General features: G+C 44.5%; 1 protein-coding gene across 1 annotated transcript in view; it reads right to left on the bottom strand.

Moving 5' to 3' along the window:
* Positions 1–24,145, bottom strand: part of LOC121002307 (ATP-dependent translocase ABCB1-like) — a 308,011-nt gene that overhangs the window by 247,820 nt on the left and 36,046 nt on the right. The window contains exon 5 of the mRNA XM_040433708.1: positions 5,649–5,793. Coding sequence (XP_040289642.1) covers positions 5,649–5,793 — 145 coding nt within the window. The remainder of the gene's footprint in view (positions 1–5,648; positions 5,794–24,145) is intronic.

Genomic DNA, 24,145 nt, shown 5'->3' with positions numbered 1-24,145 from the left:
AACTACACAGGTCACTCGCATGACCTTGAGTCCATGTGGGGTCGAGGACCTTATCGTCCTCCACATCATCTTCCACCCAGTCTTCAGCCCTGCCCTCCTTGTCGGTCTTTCGAAAGCCACAGCAGTTGGCACCTGTGTTTCGTCATCATCCGAGACGTGCTGCGGTGGTTCTCCCATGTACTCATCTTGAAACATAAGTGGTTGGGCATCAGTGCACTCAATCTCTTCAACTTCTGGGGCAGGGCTAGGTGGATGGCCGTGGGAAACCCTGCTAGCAGAGTCATCAAAAAGCAGAAGAGACTGCTGCATGACTTGGGGCTCAGACTGCTTCGCTGATTTGCAAGAGGGTGAGGTGAAAGACTGATGGACATCGGCTGCAGGTGCCAATTCTGATCTTTCAGCAGGAGACTGGGTGGGAGACAATGTAAAGGAACTGAAGGGAACTGTCAGCAACCCAATCTACTATCGCCTGTTCTTGTTCTGGCCTCACCATTCGTAGAGCCGCATTAGGCCAAACCAAATACCACTGAAGGTTATGTCTCCTACTTGCACCTGAGGAAGGTGTTTCACTTGTGCGTGTAGCTGGCACAGATCGACCACGTCCTCTCCCTGCAACAGGAGCTCCACCAGCAGCACAACAACCTGGGCCAAGTCTGTTATTTGACGCTCTCCTCATATTTCTCAAATTTAGGATCTTGCCCAAAATGGGTGTTTTTTTTAATAACAGAATAGAACAGCAGAATCTAATGCGTGTATCTCACAATGACAGTGTTTTTTTAAACCCAGAATATTATTGCTGTATTTAAAGCTTGTATCTCACACTGACAGATGTAGACAAGGCCGCAAATGTAGTTTTTTGCCCAAAATGGGTTTTCTTTTAATAACCAAATATGACAGCAGTATCTAACGCTTGTGTTTCACACTGAAAGATGCACTAAGGGCTGTAAAATGTTGTATTTTGCCCAAAAAGGGTGTTTTTTAAAACCCAGAAAATTATTCAAGTATTTCAAGCAAACGCCGCAAAATTAGGATTTTGCCCTAAATGGGTGTTTTTTTAATAACAGAATATGGCAGCAGTATATAACGTTTGAATTTCACACTGACAGATGCAGCAAGGGCTGTAAAATTGAGTATTTTGCCCAAAAAGGGTGTTTTTTAAAACCCGGAAAATGTTTGCAGTATTTCAAGCTTAAATTGCACACAGGCAAAAGCTGCAAGGGCCACAGATGTAGGGTATTGGCAAAAATGGGTGATTTTTTTTTAAACCCAGAATGTAATTGCAGAATTTCAAGTTTCTATTTGACTGTCACAAATGCACATATGCTGTACTGGTGCACAGAACTTGCATAAAATGGCCCCCGCCGCCCACCTAACTAACAGACGGATAAAAGTAATTTTTCTGGGTCACTGGGCTCAGGGCAGGGTAAAAAGATTGTGCACTGCACCCACAAAACTAAATCTAGGTAGATCAATGAGTTAACAAGCACTTCTGATTAAATATTCTGTCCTATTCTCTCTCACAGCAGCAGCATCCTCTCCCTACACTAATCAGAGAAGAGTGACATGCAGCGCTATATGACTCCAGCTTATATAGAGGCTGGGTCACATGCTGCACTGGGCAATCACAGCCATGCCATTAGTAGGCATGGCTGTGATGGCTTCTAAGGGCACACAAGTAAAACACTTGTTGATTGGCTGCTCTGCAGCCTTTCAAAAAGCGCCATAAAATAGCCGAATACCGAACCCGAACTTTTACTGAAAAGTTCGGGTTCGGGTCTGGGGTCCAAAAATCCGAAAGTTCGGTACGAACCAGAACTTTACATTTTGGGTTCGCTCAACCCTAGCTGTAATGGGCAGGGACATTACAAGTCTTTCACTGCTCACTAGATCGATGTTCTGTGTGGATACAGTGGCGCTACACCACACAACATAATAATAATTATATAGCACCAACATATTCTGCAGTGCTTTACAATCGGGGGTTCATGTAAAAACAAAATCATACTTTACATATTCAACAAGTCAACAATTAAATCAAGAGGAATGAGGGCCCTGCTCACAAAACCTTACAATGTACAAGAAGATAGGGGTGACACAATAAGTAAAGTTGAAGCGTTTTATCATCTCTCTTGTGCCAGAAAATTGGCTTTAAACAGTCACAAACTGTGTTCGTGACTTTTTAAAATACGACATTTTGAAAACTTTTTTCCTAAAGGGTGGCGAGACAAGGGCAGGAAAGGGGCGTGGCCCAAAAAAGAGACAAATGTATCTTCTTTTATTTTTCAGGCGCCAAAAATGTATGGCAGCTCTCAGCTGTCATAGATTTCTGTTAAGATGCTCTGACTGCTGGAGGATACGTCTAATTTATGACAAGACCTGCGCCACTTTTATGGGTTGCCAAGAAATAGCCAAGCCAGTGCTATTTTCAGCAGTACTATAGAAATGAATGAAGGCGGCTACATATGCATGGAGTGCTTTCATTCACTTTGCAAGCTCTGTTCTGGAGAGCACCCGACAGGGTAAGGAGGGTGATGAGGGACTGTTGGTCCCCCTTCCCCTTATGTTTCCCTGGGTAGGGGTTAAGGAATAGGCCCCGGGTTGATGGTAGTTGAGAGGATGGTAAGGGGTTAAAAGAAGTGTAGGTGGAGTATGGAAGGAGGGGTGAGACGGTGGGAGGAGAAATAAGGGTAGGCTTATATAGAGGAGGGCAGTGTGTAGCACTTCCTCTTGACAGGGTAAGCCGAGTTGCCCTCCCTCCCGCCCTTAGGTTTCAGATTTATTTTATATCAGGTTTATTTTTATACAATTCATATAAAAAAAAAATAATAATAATAATAAGAAGAAGAATAATGATGGTGGTTTCTGGTTGAAAGACCAGTTTGGTTCATTATGTCTCTCTTTTGAGGTTCGGTTAAGGAGGAAGTGAAGTCACAGCTGGCGGCATTTGAAAATGAAAGCTCGTGGTAAAGAGTTATTGGCGTTCGTACGCCCTGAGGACCCAGGGTGGTATACCGCATCAGAGGAATGGTTCGTGGAGGAGGTGGGGTTTTGATACAGTTTTTGTTAATAAGGAAACAATTTGCTGTGGCCGATCATCACCCAGTAAAAGATTGGTTCATAAAACTAAGTTGTCTGAGTTTTATTTGGTTGAAGTTAAAAGGGCCGGTGGCCTCCTTTCCTCCCCCCCCCCCCCCCCCGGTTTCCCTTGCCCCATCCTCATTTTAGTACCAGCAGTCTAGAGATAGGTGCAAGACCCCCTTTAAATTAATGAAATACAAGTTATGCCTCATGCACATGGCTGTTGCCCGACAATCCGCAATCCGGAGCTGCGATGCGGAACGGAGGCACGGAACCCCACGGAAGCACTACGGAGTGCTTCCGTGGTGTTTCTGTCCATGCCTCTGAACCGCAAAAAAAATAGAACATGTTCTATTTTTTTACGGTGCAGATGGATCACGGACCCATTGGAAATTGTGGTCAACAATGCACAGAACTGCCGCACAACGGCCGTGTGCATGAGGACTTATAGTAAATCTCTTCCCATAAAACTGTACATTAATCTTAAGCAAATGGCATTGAAAAAGAAGAAATGGGTGGCACTGCTGTGTGTGATGTAAATTTGCACCAGGCACTGGAACACTCCGTCGATGCGACAGCTAGTGATCGTGGTGCTCTGCCCAAAAATTTAAAGTCTCAATAAATATGGCAAATGAGGATGAAAATATGAAAAAAGGGGCGGCACTCACCACTGCTGAATAAAAAACGTCCTTTATTCTTCACTTAAAAAGGAATAACGACAGGAGCATAACATGCAAGCTCCACGGATGCAAGAGCGGAAATGTCTGTTTCGCGCTAACTCGCGCTTCGTCTGGCCTCTGACTTCACTGCGCTAGTGTGCGTCAGTATTTATTGGCAAAGTGTTTAGTTGTCATAGCAACATGGACACTTGTCCAATAATCCAGGATACATAAAACCAAGCGTTGCCACAATTCAAAGCCGACCATATGAAGGCAGCCGCACTCGGTCCTCTTGGACTAAATGACAGGAATGACTTGAGTGTATTTGTTTGATGTAATCCTTAGGCCTCTTTCACACGGGCGTTGCGTGAAAATGTGCGGGTGCGTTGCGGGAACACCCACGATTTTTCCGCGCGAGTGCAAAACATTGTAATGCGTTTTGCACTCGCGTGAGAAAAATTGCGCGTGTTTGGTACCCAAACCCGAACTTCTTCACAGAAGTTCGGGCTTGGGATCGGTGTTCTGTAAATAGTAATATTTTCCCTTATAGCATGGTTATAAGGGAAAATAATAGCATTCTGAATACAGAATGCATAGTAAAACATCGCTGGAGGGGTTAAAAAAATAAAAATAAAAATTTAACTCACCTAAGTCCACTTGTTCGCGGCCCGGCATCTCCTTCTTGCTTCATCTGATCTCTGTGCAGCAACAGGACCTGTGGTGACGTCATTCCGGTCATCACATGGTACGTCACATGATCTTTTACCATGGTGATTCACCATGGTAAAAGATCATGTGACGTACCATGTGATGACCGGAGTGACTTCATCAAAGGTCCGTGACCTATAATTAATGCTCACCACAGGTCCTATTCAGTAAAGGGGACAAAAGGAGATGCCGGCATCGCGAACAAGTGGACTAAGGTGAGTTAAATGATTTTTATTTATTTTTAACCCCTCCAGCGCTGTTTTACTATGCATTCTGTATTCAGAATGCTATTATTTTCCCTTATAACCATGTTATAAGGGAAAATAATAATGATCGGGTCTCCATCCCGATCGTCTCCTAGCAACCATGTGTGAAAATCGCACCGCATCCGCACTTGCTTGCGGATGCTTGCGATTTTCACGCAACCCCATTCATTTCTATGGGGCTTGCGTTACGTGAAAAACGCACAAAGAGGAGCATGCTGCGATTTTCACGCAACGCACAAGTGATGCGTGAAAATCACCGCTCATGTGAACAGCCCCATAGAAATGAATGGGTCAGGATTCTGTGTGGGTGCAATGCGTTCACCTCCCGCAACGCATCCGCGCAGAAAACTCGCTCGTGTGAAAGGGGCCTTACTGCTTTCATTTAAGTGTCTGCTTGTTGTTCGGCTTTGCCTTTTTAAGTGAAGAATAAAGGACGGTTTTTATTCAGCAGTGGTGAGTGCCGCTTCCTTTTTTCATATTTTCATCCTCATTTGCCATATTTATTGTACATCAATCTGCTCAGCTCCTCCTGCTCTATAACATGCTGCCTGCAGATCAAACACCATATTCCTTGTGTCAGGTTCCCTTTACTCTAAAACGAAGTGTAGGTTCACAACACCGACTCAAATCTTATACTACTTGGGGGTCATTTATCAGACAGGTGTAAAGTAGAACTGGTTTAGTTTCCCATAGCAACCAATCAGATTCCACCTTTCATTTTCAAAAATGAAAGGTGGAATCTATGGGCAATTGGTTGCTATGGGCAACTAAGCCAGTTCTACTTTACACCAGTTTGATAAAGGACCCGCCCCCTTATCTGCCGATTCACACCGGGTTTTCGGAAAAATACTAATGAAAAATACTAGCCAAATACTGACCAGGTGAAGTGGTCTTAATGATATCTTTTAATGCTATAGTTTTAAAGAAATGAATTTACCATTTACGTTATTTCCGCTGACGACCAAACCTTCTGCCGCATGTCCAAATACAACAGTGTTGAGGGGAATCCCGGCTCCATTTCCAACAGCACACACAATTCCTATTACCATGAGGATAATATCCCATTTATCTGCATACTGCAACTAGAAATGAGCACAAAAAGAAAATCATCATAGGGTTTAGTAAACTTTAGTTATATCTCTGACTCTTATAGATATATGAGGTCATTTGTCAAACTGGTGTAAAGTAGAACTGGCTTAGTTGTCCATAGCAACCAATCAGATTCCACCTTTCATTTTTGACAGCTCCTTTGGAAAATGAAACGTGGAATCTGATTGGTTGCTATGGGTAACTAAACCAGTTCTACTTTACACCAGTTTGATAAATGACCCCCATGTTCCTTATGTTCATATACATTTGTCACCTGTCATGCTGACTTGCTTCCCCTTACTGTAAAATATATCGTACCTACAAAATTACATAAAAGGGTTATGTCACATGCTGTTTCTGTAGCTTCCATGCACAGTAATGGGAGCCACTGAAATAGTGAGCTCCACAGCGCTCCGCTCTTTTCCGGCCGGCGAGACATTTTTTAATGATCACACGCAGGACTATTTATGGGGCTGCAAGAAATGCAGACAGCACACAAATGGCATCCATGTGCTGTCCACATCAGTCCGGCTCACCGACACCAGCACCGGATGCTGGCATAGCCACCACTGCCCACCCCCCAGCGCCAGATGTTTTCATCCGCGAGACGGGTAGATGCAGCGGTGGTCGTGCCGGCATCAGAAGCAACGAGGTTGTCGGGGAGCGAGGTAAGTACAATCTGTGTGAGGGGCCCGGGCATTTGGGGGATGTGGGGAATTATTGGTCTTGGATAACGATTTTAACCACCTCCGGACCGCCGTACGCAGCTACGCGTCCTGGAGGTGGTTGATTCATTCCGCCTGGACGCGCCGGCGCGTCCTCTCGCGAGACGCGAGATTTCCTGTGAACGCGCGCACACAGGCGCGCGCGTTCACAGGATCGGAAGATCGGAAGGTAAGCGAGTGGATCTCCAGCCTGCCAGCGGCGATCGTTCGATGGCAGGCTGGAGATGTGATTTTTTTTTAACCCCTAACAGGTATATTAGACGCTGTTTTGATAACAGCGTCTAATATACCTGCTACCTGGTCCTCTGGTGGTCCCCTTTGTTTGGATCGACCACCAGAGGACACAGATAGCTCAGCAATATGTAGCACCAAGCACCACACTACACTACACCCCCCCTGTCACTTATTAACCCCTTATTAGCCCCTGATCACCCCCCTGTCATTTATTACCCCCCTGTCATTGATCACCCCCCTGTAAAGCTCCATTCAGACGTCCGCATGATTTTTACGGATCCACTGATAGATGGATCGGATCCGCAAAACGCATACGGACGTCTGAATAGAGCTTTACAGGGGCGTGATCAATGACGGTGGTGATCACCCCATATAGACTCCCTGATCACCCCCCTGTCATTGATTACCCCCCTGTCATTGATCACCCCCATGTAAAGCTCCATTCAGACGTCCGCATGATTTTTACGGATCCACTGATAGATGGATCGGATCCGAAAAACGCATACGGACGTCTGAATGGAGCCTTACAGGGGCGTGATCAATGACTGTGGTGATCACCCCATATAGACTCCCTGATCACCCCCCTGTCATTGATTACCCCACTGTCATTGATTACCCCCCTGTCATTGATCACCCCCCTGTAAAGCTCCATTCAGACGTCCGCATGATTTTTACGGATCCACTGATAGATGGATCGGATCCGCAAAACGCATACGGACGTCTGAATGAAGCCTTACAGGGGCGTGATCAATGACTGTGGTGATCACCCCATATAGACGCCCTGATCACCCCCCTGTCATTGATTACCCCCCTGTCATTGATCACCCCCCTGTAAAGCTCCATTCAGACGTCCGCATGATTTTTACGGATCCACTGATAGATGGATCGGATCCGCAAAACGCATACGGACGTCTGAATGGAGCCTTACAGGGGCGTGATCAATGACTGTGGTGATCACCCCATATAGACTACCTGATCACCCCCCTGTCATTGATTACCCCCCTGTCATTGATCACACCCCTGTAAAGCTCCATTCAGATGTCCGTATGATTTTTACGGATCCACGGATACATGGATCGGATCCGCAAAACACATATGGACATCTGGATGGAGCCTTATAGGGGGGTGATCACCCCATATAGACTTCCTGATCACCCCCCTGTCATTGATCACCCCCCTGTCATTGATCACCCCCCTGTAAGGCTCCATTCAGACATTTTTTTGGCCCAAGTTAGCGGAAATTATATTTTTTTTTCTTACAAAGTCTCATATTCCACTTACTTGTGTCAAAAAATAAAATCTGACATGAACTCACCATACCCCTCACGGAATCCAAATGCGTAAAATTTTTTAGACATTTATATTCCAGACTTCTTCTCACGCTTTAGGGCCTCTAGAATGCCAGGGCAGTATAAATACCCCACATGTGACCCCATTTCGGAAAGAAGACACCCCAAGGTATTCCGTGAGGGGCATATTGAGTCCATGAAAGATTGAAATTTTTGTCCCAAGTTAGCGGAAAGGGAGACTTTGTGAGAAAAAAATAAATAAAATCAATTTCCGCTAACTTGTGCCAAAAAAAAAAATTTCTATGAACTCGCCATGCCCCTCATTGAATACCTTGGGGTGTCTTCTTTCCAAAATGGGGTCACATGTGGGGTATTTATACTGCCCTGGCATTCTAGGGGCCCTAAAGCGTGAGAAGAAGTCTGGGATCCAAATGTCTAAAAATGCCCTCATAAAAGGAATGTGGGCCCCTTTGCGCATCTAGGCTTCAAAAAAGTGTCACACATGTGGTATCGCCGTACTCAGGAGAAGTTGGGCAATGTGTTTTGGGGTGTCATTTTGCATATACCCATGCTGGGTGAGATAAATATCTTGGTCAAATGCCAACTTTGTATAAAAAATGGGAAAAGTTGTCTTTTGCCGAGATATTTCTCTCACCCAGCATAAGTATATGTAAAAAGACACCCCAAAACACATTGCCCAACTTCTCCTGAATACGGCGATACCACATGTGTTACACTTTTTTGCAGCCTAGGTGGGCAAAAGGGTCCACATTCCAAAGAGCACCTTTAGGATTCCACAGGTCATTTACCTACTTACCACACATTAGGGCCCCTGAAAAATGCCAGGGCAGTATAACTACCCCACAAATGACCCCATTTTGGAAAGAAGACACCCCAAGGTATTCCGTGAGGGGCATGGCGAGTTACTAGAATTTTATATTTTTTGTCACAAGTTAGCGGAAAATGATGATTTTTTTATTTTAATTTTTTTCCTTACAAAGTCTCATATTCCACTAACTTGTGACAAAAAATAAAAACTTACATGAACTCACTATGTCCATCACGAAATACCTTGGGGTGTCTTCTTTCCAAAATGGGGTCACTTGTGGGGTAGTTATACTGCCCTGGCATTTTAGGGGCCGAATGCGTGAGAAGTGGTTTGAAATCAAAATCTGTAAAAAATGGCCGGTGAAATCCGAAAGGTGCTCTTTAGAATGTGGGCCCCTTTGCCCACCTAGGCTTCAAAAAAGTGTCACACATGTGGTATCGCTGTACTCAGGAGAAGTTGGGCAATGTGTTTTGGGTGTCATTTTACATATACCCATGCTGGGTGAAAGAAATATCTTGGCAAAAGACAACTTTTCCCATTTTTTTATACAAAGTTGGCATTTGACCAAGATATTTATCTCACCCAGCATGGGTATATGTAAAATGACACTGCAAAACACATTGCCCAACTTCTCCTGAGTACGGAGATAACACATGTGTGACACTTTTTTGCAGCCTAGGTGGGCAAAGGAGCCCACATTCCAAAGAGCACCTTTCGGATTTCACAGGTCATTTACCTACTTACCACACATTAGGGCCCCTGGAAAATGCCAGGGCAGTATAACTACCCCACAAGTGACCCCATTTTGGAAAGAAGACACCCCAAGGTATTCCGTGAGGGGCATGGCGAGTTCCTAGAATTTTATATTTTTTGTCACAAGTTAGTGGAAAATGATGATATGTATATATATTTTTTTTCCCTTACAAAGTCTCATATTCCACTAACTTGTGACATAAAAAAAAAAAAACTTCCATGAACTCACTATTCCCATCACGAAATACCTTGGGGTGTCTTCTTTCCAAAATGGGGTCACTTGTGGGGTAGTTATACTGCCCTGGCATTTTAGGGGCCCTAAAGCGTGAGAAGAAGTCTGGAATATAGATGTCTAAAAAAATAGGGGCCCAAATGTGTGGTAAGAAGTTTGAAATCAAAATGTGCAAAAAATGACCGGTGAAATCCGAAAGGTGCTCTTTGGAATATGGGCCCCTTTGCCCACCTAGGCTGCAAAAAAGTGTCACACATGTGGTATCTCCGTACTCAGGAGAATTTGGGGAATGTGTTTTGGGGTGTCATTTTACATATACCCATGCTGGGTGAGAGAAATATCTTGGCAAAAGACAACTTTTCCCATTTTTTTATACAAAGTTGGCATTTGACCAAGATATTTATCTCACCCAGCATGGGTATATGTAAAATGACACCCCAAAACACATTCCCCAACTTCTCCTGAGTACGGCGATACCACATGTGTGACACTTTTTTGCAGCCTAGGTGGGCAAAGGGGCCCACATTCCAAAGAGCACCTTTCGGATTTCACCGGTCATTTTTTACACATTTTGATTTCAAACTACTTACCACACATTTGGGCCCCTAGAATGCCAGGGCAGTATAACTACCCCACAAGTGACCCCATTTTGGAAAGAAGACACCCCAAGGTATTCGCTGATGGGAATAGTGAGTTCATAGAAGTTTTTATTTATTGTCACAAGTTAGTGGAATATGAGACTTTGTAAGAAAAAAAAAAATTATCATTTTCCACTAACTTGTGACAAAAAATAAAAAGTTCTATGAACTCACTATGCCCATCAGCGAATACCTTAGGGTGCCTACTTTCCAAAATGGGGTCATTTGTGGGGTGTTTGTACTGTCTGGGCTTTGTAGAACCTCAGGAAACATGACAGGTGCTCAGAAAGTCAGAGCTGCTTCAAAAAGCGGAAATTCACATTTTTGTACCATAGTTTGTAAACGCTATAACTTTTATCCAAACCATTTTTTTTTTACCCAAACATTTTTTTTTTATCAAAGACATGTAGAACAATAAATTTAGAGAAAAATTTATATATGGATGTCGTTTTTTTTGAAAAATTTTACAACTGAAAGTGAAAAATGTCATTTTTTTGCAAAAAAATCGTTAAATTTCGATTAATAACAAAAAAAGTATAAATGTCAGCAGTAATGAAATACCACCAAATGAAAGCTCTATTAGTGAGAAGAAAAGGAGGTAAAATTCATTTGGGTGGTAATTTGCATGACCGAGCATTAAACGGTGAAATTATGGTAGGTCAGAAGTGTAAAAAGTGGCCTGGTCTTTAAGGGTGTTTAAGCTATAGGGGCTGAGGTGGTTAAGGGGTGGCTGATTCCCATTCAAGTGAATGGGCCTGCGCTGCAACACCAATGTATGACACTATGGTTGGAGTTATGATGCAGAGGTTCAGAAGCTGGTTTGATTCTGAAGCTGTTTTGATTCATTTATTAGTGTTGAGCGAACTCGAACTGTAAAGTTCGGGTTCGTACCGAACTTTAGGATTTTTGGACCCCGGACCTGAACCCGAACATTTCCGTAAAAGTTCGGGTTCGGTGTTCGGCGCTTTCTTGGCGCTTTTTGAAAGGCTGAACAGCACCTAATCAACAAGCGTCATACTACTTGCCCCAAGAGGCCATCACAGCCAAGCCTACTAATGGCATGGCTGTGATTGGCCAGAGCAGCATGTGACCCAGGCTTGAGTCACGTAGCGCTGCACGTCACACTGCTGTTACAAGTGTAGGGAGAGGGTGCTGCTGGACTTGTGATTTCAGGGAGAGAATAGGAGAGAATCTAACTCAGCGATCTACAATCAAATAGTTGTGTGGGTGCAGGGCACAATCGTTTTACCCTGCCCCGAGGCGATTGACCAAAAAAAAACAAAACTTTTATAATTCTGTTAGTTTGGTGGCTGGCGGCGGCCATTTTATGCATGCTCAGTGCACCAGCACTGCATCTGAGCTTTTGGGACATTGCAAATCACCATTTTTTTGCGGCAAACTACAACATAACTGGATTAGTCAGTGTGCAATTTAAGGTAGAAATACACCCATTATTTTCTGGGGTTTGAAAAACACACTTTTGTTTTTCAAAAACAGTATTTTCCAGATCTGCAAGTGTTAAATTCAAGTTTAATATATACAGCTTTCATATTCTGTTACCAAAAAAAGATTTTGTTGGCAATCTACAACATCTGTATTAGTCAGTGTGCAATTTAAGGTAGAAATACACCCAGCATTTTCTGGGGTTTGAAAAACACACTTTTTCTATCAAAAAACAGCATTTTCCAGATCTGCAAGTGTTAAATTCAAGTTTAATATATACAGCTTTCATATTCTGTTAGCAAAAAAATACTTTTTGGGCAATCTAAAACATCTGTATTAGTCAGTGTGCAATTTAAGGTAGAAATACACCCAGCATTTTCTGAGGTTTGAAAAACACACTTTTTCTATCAAAAAACAGCATTTTCCAGATCTGCAAGTGTTAAATTCAAGTTTAATATATACAGCTTTCATATTCTGTTACCAAAAAAAGACTTTTTTGGCAATCTACAACATCTGGATTAGCCATTTTGTGCAAAGATATATTTACTTCAGGCCTACACTGGTTCAGACCGTGTGAGATACCCTCCTACATATAGGGGTTTGAATCAGGCATTTGAAATACAGCCATTTTGTGCAAAGATATATTTACTTCAGGCTTACACTGATTCAGGGCGTGTACGTTCCCCCCTATACATACAGGGGTTTGATTCAGCAATTTGAAGTACAGCCATTTTATAATACATTTTATAATACAGACATTTTGTGCAAATATATATTTACTTCAGGCCTACACTGGTTCAGACCATGTGAGATACCCCCTACATACAGGGGTTTGAATCAGGCATTTGAAATACAGCCATTTTGTGCAAAGATATATTTACTTCAGGCCTACACTGATTCAGGGCGTGTACGTTCCCCCCTATACATACAGGGGTTTGATTCAGCAATTTGAAATACAGCCATTTTGCGCAAAGATATATTTACTTCAGGCCTACACTGATTCAGGGCGTGTAAAATCCCCCCCATACATACAAGGGTTTGATTCAGCCATTTGAAGTACAGCCATTTTATAATACAGACATTTTGTGCAAATATATATTTACTTCAGGCCTACACTGGTTCAGACCATGTGAGATACCCCCCTACATACAGGGGTTTGAATCAGGCATTTGAAATACAGCCATTTTGTGCAAAGATATATTTACTTCAGGCCTACACTGATTCAGGGCGTATGTGATCCCCCCTATACATACAGGGGTTTGATTCAGCCATTTGAAATGCAGCCATTTGAAATACAGCCATTTTGTGCAAAGATATATTTACTTCAGGCCTACACTGGTTCAGACCGTGTGAGATACCCCCCTACATACAGTGGTTTGAATCAGGCATTAGAAATACAGCCATTTGAAATACAGCTATTTTGTGCAAAGATATATTTACTTCAGGCCTACACTGATTCAGGGCGTGTGTGATCCCCCTTATACAGACAGGGGTTTGATTCAGCCATTTGAAATACAGCGATTTGAAATACAGCCATTTTGTGCAAAGAAATCTTTAATTCAGGCCTACACTATACATACAGGGGTTTGATTCAGCCATTTGAAATACAGCCATTAGAAATACAGCCATTTGAAATACAGCAATTTTGTGCAAAGATATATTTACTTCAGGCCTACACTGATTCAGGGCGTGTGAGATACCCCCTATACATAGAGGGGTTTGATTCAGCCATTTGAAGTACAGCCATTTGAAATACAGCGATTTTGTGCAAAGATATATTTACTTCAGGCCTACACTGATTCAGGGCGTGTGTGATCTCGCTATACATACAGGGGTTTGATTCAGCCATTTGAAATACAGCCATTTGAAATACAGCCATTTTGTGCAAAGAAATCTTTAATTCAAGCCTACACTGATTCAGGGCGTGTGAGATCCCCCCCTATACATACAGGGGTTTGATTCAGCCATTTGAAATACAGCCATTAGAAATACAGCCATTTGAAATACAGCCATTTTGTGCAAAGATATATTTACTTCAGGCCTACACTGGTTCAGACCGTGTGAGATACCCCTGTACATACAGGGGCTTGATTCAGCCATTTGAAATACAGCCATTTAAAATACAGCCATTTTGTGCAAAGATATATTTACTTCAGGCCTACAGTAGTTCAGGCCCTGTGAGATACCTCCTCTACATACAGGGGTTTGAATCAGGCATTTGAAATACAGCCATTTTAAATGCAGCCATTTTGTGCAAAGATATATTTACTTCAGGCCTACACTGATTCAGGGCGTGTGTGATCCCCCCTATACATACAGGGGTTTGATTCAACCATTTGAAATACAGCCATTTGAAATACAGCCATTTGAAATACAGCCATTTTGTGCAAAGAAATCTTTAATTTAGTCTTACACTGATTCAGGGCGTGTGAGATTTCCCCTATACATACAGGGGTTTGATTCAGCCATTTTAAATACAGCCATTTTAAATACAGCCATTTTGTGCAAAGATATATTTACTTCAGGCCTACAGTGGTTCAGGCCTTGTGAGATACCCCCTCTACATACAGGGGTTTGAATCAGCCATTTTAAATAAAGCCATTTGAAATGCAGCCATTTTGTGCAAAGATATATTAACTTCAGGCCTACAATGGTTCAGGCCTTGTGAGATACTCCTTCTACATACAGGGATTTGAATCAGCCATTTGAAATACAGACATTTGAAATACAGCCATTTTGTGCAAAGATATATTTACTTCAGGCCTACACTGGTTCAGACCGTATGAGATACCCCCCTACATACAGGGGTTTGAATCAGGCATTTGAAATACAGCCATTTTGTTCAAAGATATATTTACTTCAGGCCTACAGTGGTTCAGGCCTTGTGAGATACCCCCTCTACATACAGGGGTTTGAATCAGCCATTTGAAATACAGCCATTTGAAATACAGCCATTTTGAGCAAAGATATATTTACTTCAGGCCTACAATGGTTCAGGCCTTGTGAGATACCCTCTCTACATACAGGGGTTTGAATCAGCCATTTGAAATACAGCCATTTTGTGCAAAGATATATTTATTTCAGGCCTACACTGGTTCAGACCGTGTGAGATACCCCCCTACATACAGTGGTTTGAATCAGGCATTAGAAATACAGCCATTTGAAATACAGCTATTTTGTGCAAAGATATATTTACTTCAGGCCTACACTGATTCAGGGCGTGTGTGATCCCCCTTATACAGACAGGGGTTTGATTCAGCCATTTGAAATACAGCGATTTGAAATACAGCCATTTTGTGCAAAGAAATCTTTAATTCAGGCCTACAGTATACATACAGGGGTTTGATTCAGCCATTTGAAATACAGCCATTAGAAATACAGCCATTTTGAGCAAAGATATATTTACTTCAGGCCTACAGTGGTTCAGGCCCTGTGAGATACCTCCTCTACATACAGGGGTTTAAATCAGGCATTTGAAATACAGCCATTTGAAATGCAGCCATTTTGTGCAAAGATATATTTACTTCAGGCCTACACTGATTCAGGGCGTGTGTGATTCCCCCCTATATATACAGGGGTTTGATTCAGCCATTTGAAATACAGCCATTTGAAATAAAGCCATTTGAAATACAGCCATTTTGTGCAAAGAAATCTTTAATTGATGCCTAGTCTGGTTCAGGCCGTGTGAGATACACTCTTTACATACTGTCGTTCTTTTCTACTATTAATTAAACACTTATTTAGGGCAAGATCATAAATTTTAAAAATATGAGGAGAGCGTCAAATAAGGGACGTGGCCCAGGTCGTGGGGTTTCTGGTGGAGCTCCTGTTGCAGGGAGAGGACGTGGTCGATCTGTGCCAGATACACGCACAAGTGAAACCCCTTCCTCAGGTGCGAGTAGGCGACAAAACCTGCAGCGGTATTTTGTCTGGCCTAATGCTGCTCTACTAATGGTGAGGCCTGAACAAGTAGAGGCGATAGTAGATTGGGTTGCTGACAGTGGATCCAGTTCCTTCACATTGACTCCCACCCAGTCTCCTGCTGAAAGACCACAGTTGGCACCTGCAGCCGATGTCCATCAGTCTTTCACCTCACCCCCTTGCGAATCAGCCAAGCAGTCTGAGCCCAAAGTCATGCAGCAGTCTCTTCTGCTTTTTGATGACTCTGTTAGCAGGGTCTTCCAGGGCCATCCACCTAGCCCTGCCCCAGAAGTGGAAGAGATGCCCAACCACTTATTTTTCAAGATAAGTACATGGGAGGACCATCGCAGCACGTCTCGGATGATGACGAAACACAGGTGCCAACTGCTGGGGCTTTCGAAAGTGTGCAGACCTACAGGGAAGTCAGGGGTGAAGACTTGGTGGAATATGATGTGGAGAACGATGAGGTCCTCAACCCCACATGGAATCAAGGTCATGCGAGTGACCGATGTAGTTCGGAGGAAGAGGCGGTGGTCGCACAGAGCCATCAGCACAGCAGAAGAGGGAGCAGGGTGCAAAAGTGGAGCGGCCGTCCTCTAGACAGTACTCCTCCTACTGCCCACTGCAGCAAGGGACCGAGCACATTAAAGCCAGCTCCAAGGAGTTCCCTGGCGTAGCAGTTCTTCAGACAATGTGCTGACGACATGACACAAATGGTTTTCACGCTGGGCAATCAGAGCCTGAAGCGAGGCATAAACGTTCTCAACCTGAGCACAACCTGCATGACCAGGCATTTAAGTGCAAAGCACGAGCTGCAGTGGAGTAGACACCTCAAAAACCAAGAAAGGTTTCTGGCTCCTCCTGCTTCCTCTACTGCTGCAGTCGCGGCCTCTTCATCCACCTCTGGAGTGACAGTGCCACCTGGCACCCCACAAACAGAGGATCTGCCAGCAACACCAACACCTGGGTCTCCAAGCATCTCCACAATGTCCCACGGAAGCGTTCAGCTCTCCATATCCCAAACGCTGGAGAGGAAGAGGAAGTACCCCCCTACCCACCCGCGATCCCTAGCCCTGAATGCCAGCATTTCTAAATTACTTGCATTTGAAATGCTGTCATTCCGTCTGGTGGAGACGGATAGTTTTAAAGGCCTTATGGCGGTGGCTGTCCCATAGTACGTCGTGCCCAGCCGCCTCTACTTCTCAAAGTGAGCCATCCCTTCCCTTCACAACCAAGTAGTGGACAAAATCAGGTGTGCACTGAGCAACGCCATCTGTGGCAAGGTGCACCTGACTACGGATACGTGGACCAGTAAGCACGGTCAGGGCCGTTATATATCCATAACAGCACACTGGGTAAAAGCAATGGCGGCTGGGCCTGAGGCTGATAGCAGTTTGGCGCATGTCCTTCCACCACCGAGGATTGCAGGGCGCTTCAGTTTGCCTCCTGTTGCTTCCTCCTCCTACTCTGCTTCCTCATCCTCTACCATCTCCTCATCCGGTCAGCGTAACACCTTCTCTACCAACTTCAGCACAGCCAGGGGTAAACGACAGCAGGCAGTTTTAAAACTCATCTGTTTGGGGGACAAACCCCACACCGCGCAGGAGCTGTGGACGGGCCTTGAACAACAGACCGATGAGTGGTTTGTGCCAGTCAGCCTCAAGCCCAGCCTGGTTGTGTGCGATAATGGGCAAAATAGCCGGTTTGACGCACATCCCTTGCCTGGCGCATGTGCTGAATTTAGTGGTGCAGAGATTCCTTAAAAATTACCCCGACATGTCAGAGCTGCTGCATACAGTGTGGGCCGTCTGTGCGCGCTTTCGGCATTCTCACCCTGCTGCTGCTAACCTGTCAGCGCTGCAGCATAACTTCGGCCTTCCCGCTCACCGCCTCATATGCGACGTGCCCACAAGGTGGAACTCCACCTTGCACATGCTGGCCAGACTGTGCGAGCAGCAGCAGACGATAGTGGAGTTTCAGCTGCAGCACGCACGGGTGAGTCGCTCAGCGGAACATCACCACTTCACCACCAATGACTGAGCCTCCATGCGAGACCTGTGTTCCTTGTTGCGCTGTTTCGAGTACGCCACCAACATGGCCAGTGCCGTTCTCAGAGTTACTATCCCACTTCTATGCCTCCTTGAAAAAACGCTCCATTTCGTAGGGTTTCCGGCCAGTCATTCACAAGTGGCTCCAAGGGTGGGTTCCTGCACCCACAAACCCAAGGTACACAATTGTCCAGCCAGGGCACAGTTCTGGAGGATGAGGATGAGGAGGTGGAGGAGGAGGAGATAGAGAAGGAGAAACCATGTTCACAGCAGGGTGTCACCCAGACCAGCTCATGGCCATCACTGGTGGTTGGATGGGGGGGATACAGAGGACACAGACGATACACCTCCCACAGAGGACAGCTTTTCGTTGCCTCTGGGCAGCCTGGCACACATGAGCGAATTACATGCTGCAAAGTCTCCGCAACGACCGCCGAGTTGCCCACATTCTAACTTGTGCTGATTACTGGGTGGCTACGCTGCTGGATCCCCGTTACAAGGACAACGTACCGTCCTTAATTCCGTCACTGGAGGATGATCGTAAGATGCGCGAATACAAGCGCACGCTGGTAGACGCGCTGCTGGTGGCATTCCTACCTGACAGCGGGGGCACAGTGGAAGCCCAAGGCGAAGGCAGAGGACGAGGAAGAGGTCGCCAATGCAGCTGGTGCACCGCCAGCACCTCAGAAGGCAGGGTCAGCATGGCCGAAATGTGGAAAAGCTTTGTCAGCACGCCACAACCACCAGCACCACCAGCTGATATGGAACGTCTTAGCAGGAGGCAGCATTTCACCAACATGGTGGAGCAGTATGTGTGCACACGCCTACACGTACTGAATGACGGGTCTGCCCCTTCAACTTCTGGGTCTCCAAATTGGGCACATGGCCTGAGCTTGCCCTTTACGCCTTGGAGGTGCTGGTCTGCCCTGCAGCCAGTGTATTATCTGAACATGTGTTTAGCGCGGCAGGGGCGTCATCACAGACAAGCGCAGCCGCCTGTCCACAGCCAATGTGGACAAGCTCACGTTCATTAAAATGAACCAGGCATGGATCCCTCAGGACTTGTCCGTACCTTGTGCAGAATAGACATGTATACCGGCACTAAGCAGCCATTGTTATACTGCAGCGCAATTGCTCATGTTTGTATTTTGGATATTTCACACTCTTTTGGAGAGTACCTTAATTTTACTAAATTTAATTAAAACCAAAAATCTGTGTTGGCTATCTCGTCGTCCTCCTCCACTGCCGCTTCCACCTACTCCGCTGCGTCCACCGCCTCCTCAAACTCCTACTCCATATGGAACTCCACCTCATAAATCCATTTTTTTTTTGTATGTGTTTTATTTTATATCATTTCACTACTTTGTCATTTACATTTTAGGGTGAAATTCACCAATTTTTGGGTGTATAGTACCACTGCTATACCTAGTAGACCGGTTAAAAAAAATAAAAATAAAATTGTCAGTTACATTTAATGGTGAAATTAACAAATTTTTGGGTGTATACACTGCGTGCAGAATTATTAGGCAAATGAGTATTTTGACCACATCATCCTCTTTATGCATGTTGTCTTACTCCAAGCTGTATAGGCTCGAAAGCCTACTACCAATTAAGCATATTAGGTGATGTGCATCTCTGTAATGAGAAGGGGTGTGGTCTAATGACATCAACACCCTATATTAGGTGTGCATAATTATTAGGCAACTTCCTTTCCTTTGGCAAAATGGGTCAAAAGAAGGACTTGACAGGCTCAGAAAAGTCAAAAATAGTGAGATATCTTGCAGAGGGATGCAGCACTCTTAAAATTGCAAAGCTTCTGAAGCGTGATCATCGAACAATCAAGCGTTTCATTCAAAATAGTCAACAGGGTCGCAAGAAGCGTGTGGAAAAACCAAGGCGCAAAATAACTGCCCATGAACTGAGAAAAGTCAAGCGTGCAGCTGCCAAGATGCCTCTTGCCACCAGTTTGGCCATATTTCAGAGCTGCAACATCACTGGAGTGCCCAAAAGCACAAGGTGTGCAATACTCAGAGACATGGCCAAGGTAAGAAAGGCTGAAAGACGACCACCACTGAACAAGACACACAAGCTGAAACGTCAAGACTGGGCCAAGAAATATCTCAAGACTGATTTTTCTAAGGTTTTATGGACTGATGAAATGAGAGTGAGTCTTGATGGGCCAGATGGATGGGCCCGTGGCTGGATTGGTAAAGGGCAGAGAGCTCCAGTCCGACTCAGACGCCAGCAAGGTGGAGGTGGAGTACTGGTTTGGGCTGGTATCATCAAAGATGTGCTTGTTGGGCCTTTTCGGGTTGAGGATGGAGTCAAGCTCAACTCCCAGGCATACTGCCAGTTTCTGGAAGACACCTTCTTCAAGCAGTGGTACAGGAAGAAGTCTGCATCCTTCAAGAAAAACATGATTTTCATGCAGGACAATGCTCCATCACACGCGTCCAAGTACTCCACAGCGTGGCTGGCAAGAAAGGGTATAAAAGAAGAAAATCTAATGACATGGCCTCCTTGTTCACCTGATCTGAACTCCATTGAGAACCTGTGGTCCATCATCAAATGTGAGATTTACAAGGAGGGAAAACAGTACACCTCTCTGAACAGTGTCTGGGAGGCTGTGGTTGCTGCTGCACGCAATGTTGATGGTGAACAGATCAAAACACTGACAGAATCCATGGATGGCAGGCTTTTGATTGTCCTTGCAAAGAAAGGTGGCTATATTGGTCACTGATTTGTTTTTGTTTTGTTTTTGAATGTCAGAAATGTATATTTGTGAATGTTGAGATGTTATATTGGTTTCACTGGTAAAAATAAATAATTGAAATGGGTATATATTTGTTTTTTGTTAAGTTGCCTAATAATTATGCACAGTAATAGTCACCTGCACACACAGATATCCCCCTAAAATAGCTAAAACTAAAAACAAACTAAAAACTACTTCCAAAAATATTCAGCTTTGATATTAATGAGTTTTTTGGGTTCATTGAGAACATGGTTGTTGTTCAATAATAAAATTAATCCTCAAAAATACAACTTGCCTAATAATTCTGCACTCCCTGTAGTACCACTGCTATACTTAGTAGACAGGTTAAACAAAAAAAAATTGTCATTTACTTTTTCGGGTGAAATTAACCAATTTTTGGGTGTATAGTACCACTGCTATACCTAGTAGACAGGTTAAAAAATAAATAAATTGTCAGTTACATTATTTGGTGAAATTCACCAATTTTTGGGTGTAATATACCCTCCTCTACTTAGTTGACAGCTTAATAAATTTCAATAATTTTTCTGTTACATTCTTGGGTTGACATTATACAATTTTAGACGTGAATAAACACCTGCTATGCATAGGTGACAGGGAATAAAATTTTATAAATTATTTAGTAATTAATGTGCACCACATCCTTACATTCAATGCTTAAACTTTGAAAAGTTGTCAAACTATTATGCTTTAATAATTTCTCCCATATTTCAACTCTAATTTTAAATTAGAAAAAATGGATCCTCCCTTAAATTTGGTCTATTTTTCTCTATTTTTCTCACGCTCCCTCGCCCGGCCTGGAACCCTGATTCCCCGTCACCCGTAATCACCATGGTAGGCGCATAAAAGAAAATCGAAAGTTGATAGAGCAGATATCAAATTGGATCGTGAAAATCACGGGGACGTGCGACATGGTGGGGAAGTAAGTGTGCACACGCCTACACGAACTGACTGACAGGGGTCAGCCCCTGCAACTTCTGGGTCTCCAAATTGGGCACATGGCCTGAGCTTGCCCTTTACCCTTTGGAGTTGCTGGCCTGCTCTGCAGCCAGTGTATTGTCTGAACGTGTGTTTAGCATGACTGGAGGGGATTATCACAGGTTATATTTCCCAATGTTTTGAGGTGTACCCTAATTTTAAAAATAAAATTTAAAACAAAAAAACAGTGTTGGCTACCTCCTCCTCCACCGCCGCTGCCACCGCCACATCCACTGCCTCCTCAACCTCCTACTCCATATGGACCTGGTCCTTCTAAATCAAGATTATTATTATTTTTTTTTACGTATTTTATGTTATTTTAAGTCATTTCCCTATCCACATTTGTTTGCAGAGCACTTGCCATGCTCTTAACCACATTTTGACACCATTTGCAGCCCTCTAGCCCTTTCCATTACATTTTTACAGCCATTTTAGTGCTCAAAGTTCGGGTCCCCATTGACTTCAATGGGGTTCGGGGTCAAGTTCGGGTCCCGAACTCGAACTTTTTTCCGAAGTTCGGCCGAACCCGTCGAACCCGAACATCCAGGTGTTCGCTCAACTCTATCATTTATCTATCACATTATACTTTGCTCATATCCAGAGGTTATGACCACCCTGCAATCCAGCTGCAGTGGCTGTGTTTGCACACAATAGGAAAAGGTGTCGGCCACATTTATAGCTACCTGTATGGGCTCATGCACACGACCGTATGTATTTTGCTGTCCGAAAAAAATGGATCCGCAAAAAACACGGATGACATCCGTGTGCATTCGGTATTTTGTGAAACGGAACAACTGGCCCCTAATAGAACAGTACTATCCTTGTCCGTAATGCGCACAATAATAGGACATGTTCCATTTTTTTGCGGAACGAAAATATGGACATATGGAAACAGAATGCACATGGAGTAACTTACGTTTTTTTGTTGACCCATTGACGTAATGGTACCGTATACGGTCTGCAAAAAAAATGGAACGGACATGGAAAGAAAATACGTTCATGTGCATGAGCCCTATGAGAGAGTCCACTTTTGCACGCTTTCAGAAGTGTTAAATATCCATGAACGGAATTCTCAGCAGTATGAAACAGCAGGCACCACGAGGCTATAGAACGTACTCCGCTCAGGAGCAAGCTCCATCTCTAAAGACCCAGCCAGCGTCATACTAGTACGGTGCTGGTCGGGAAGGGGTTAAATGGATCTTCCCTATCCAGAAATTCTGCCCTATGATACATGGCATTCAAAACATCACTAGAATAACCCCGGGCTAATAACCTGTTATATAGAAAAGATCTCTTCAGAAGAGCAATTCCTTCCTAGATGAACCCATTCACCCTAAGGAATCGTGGAAGACAATGGATCCATACCGTGATATGGTTGGTATCTGTGTTTTGTGGATCTGTGGAATGCCCCCTAAATTAGATAAACTGTCACGGCTGAGGATGGGGGAAACCCTCAGCCGTGTGCCGGAGGATGATGGTCGCTGCTTGACCAGGACGAACAGGATTAGGGAGCAGGTCACCACCTAACAGCGTCCCTAACCTGACCCTAACTCCTACCTGCATGGGCCGACCTTGAAGGTAGGAGGACCCATGCGCAGGAACCTCGGATCCCTACTCGCCCTCCGCCGGTCCCTAGGCTAGGAGTCAGAGTAAGACATCCTGTTCCTTCTGGATACGGAGGAACAGGAGTCTAACTGGCCAAGCTGCAAGGAAGGGAGAACAAGTGCAACCTGTGGCAGTGGCAGGTACTTGCCACAAACATCACACTGACCTGCCACAGACAACCAAGCCTGGAACCCATGTGGGTGTACTGCCCACAGACAGCAGGACTCAGCACACAAACATACAACACACGGGAACCCAGGACCACAGGTGCAATAAGACAACATAAAGCAAACACATCTTCAGACACCAAAGGACATATATTAGCTTATGACCAGAAGGTTGGCCCCCACTGGCAGTTGGTAAGTAACCAGGAGGATGTCTACAGCCAGCATGGCTGAAACACCCTCTCTGGCTACTGCCTACAACTGAGGCTTTATAGGGCCAAGAGGCCACACCCAACAGTCAGACACACCCCGTGACTCAGACACACAGAAAGGGAGTTAACCCTTCCAATACCACAGAAAGGAAAACATAACTAAAAGGGGAAGTGTCAAAACTACAAACACACTGTGGCTGTTGCCGCAGGCAACGACATGGGTGGCAAGCGTGTCCTGGGAGTCAGCCCGAAGGCCGGGACACTGCCACCACATGTACACATACAACCAAACGTTGCCACGGGCAACCACAGTGAAGGGAAGATGTCAGTGCACACCACACACAAAACAGAGTGCACACAGACATACAAAAGTGCAATACAAACGTGCACATAACTCCAAGGGAACCGCACACATAGCTGTTGTCCGCGGCAACCGCACCTGAGGCTAACAACATTATGCCTCAAGCTGCGGTTGACACTACAACCCAAAACCGCGGGCAACAG

The sequence above is a fragment of the Bufo bufo genome, chromosome 5 (genome assembly GCF_905171765.1).
Source record: "Bufo bufo chromosome 5, aBufBuf1.1, whole genome shotgun sequence".
Taxonomy (NCBI): domain Eukaryota; kingdom Metazoa; phylum Chordata; class Amphibia; order Anura; family Bufonidae; genus Bufo; species Bufo bufo.
This window is presented reverse-complemented; position numbering and strand designations above follow the sequence as displayed.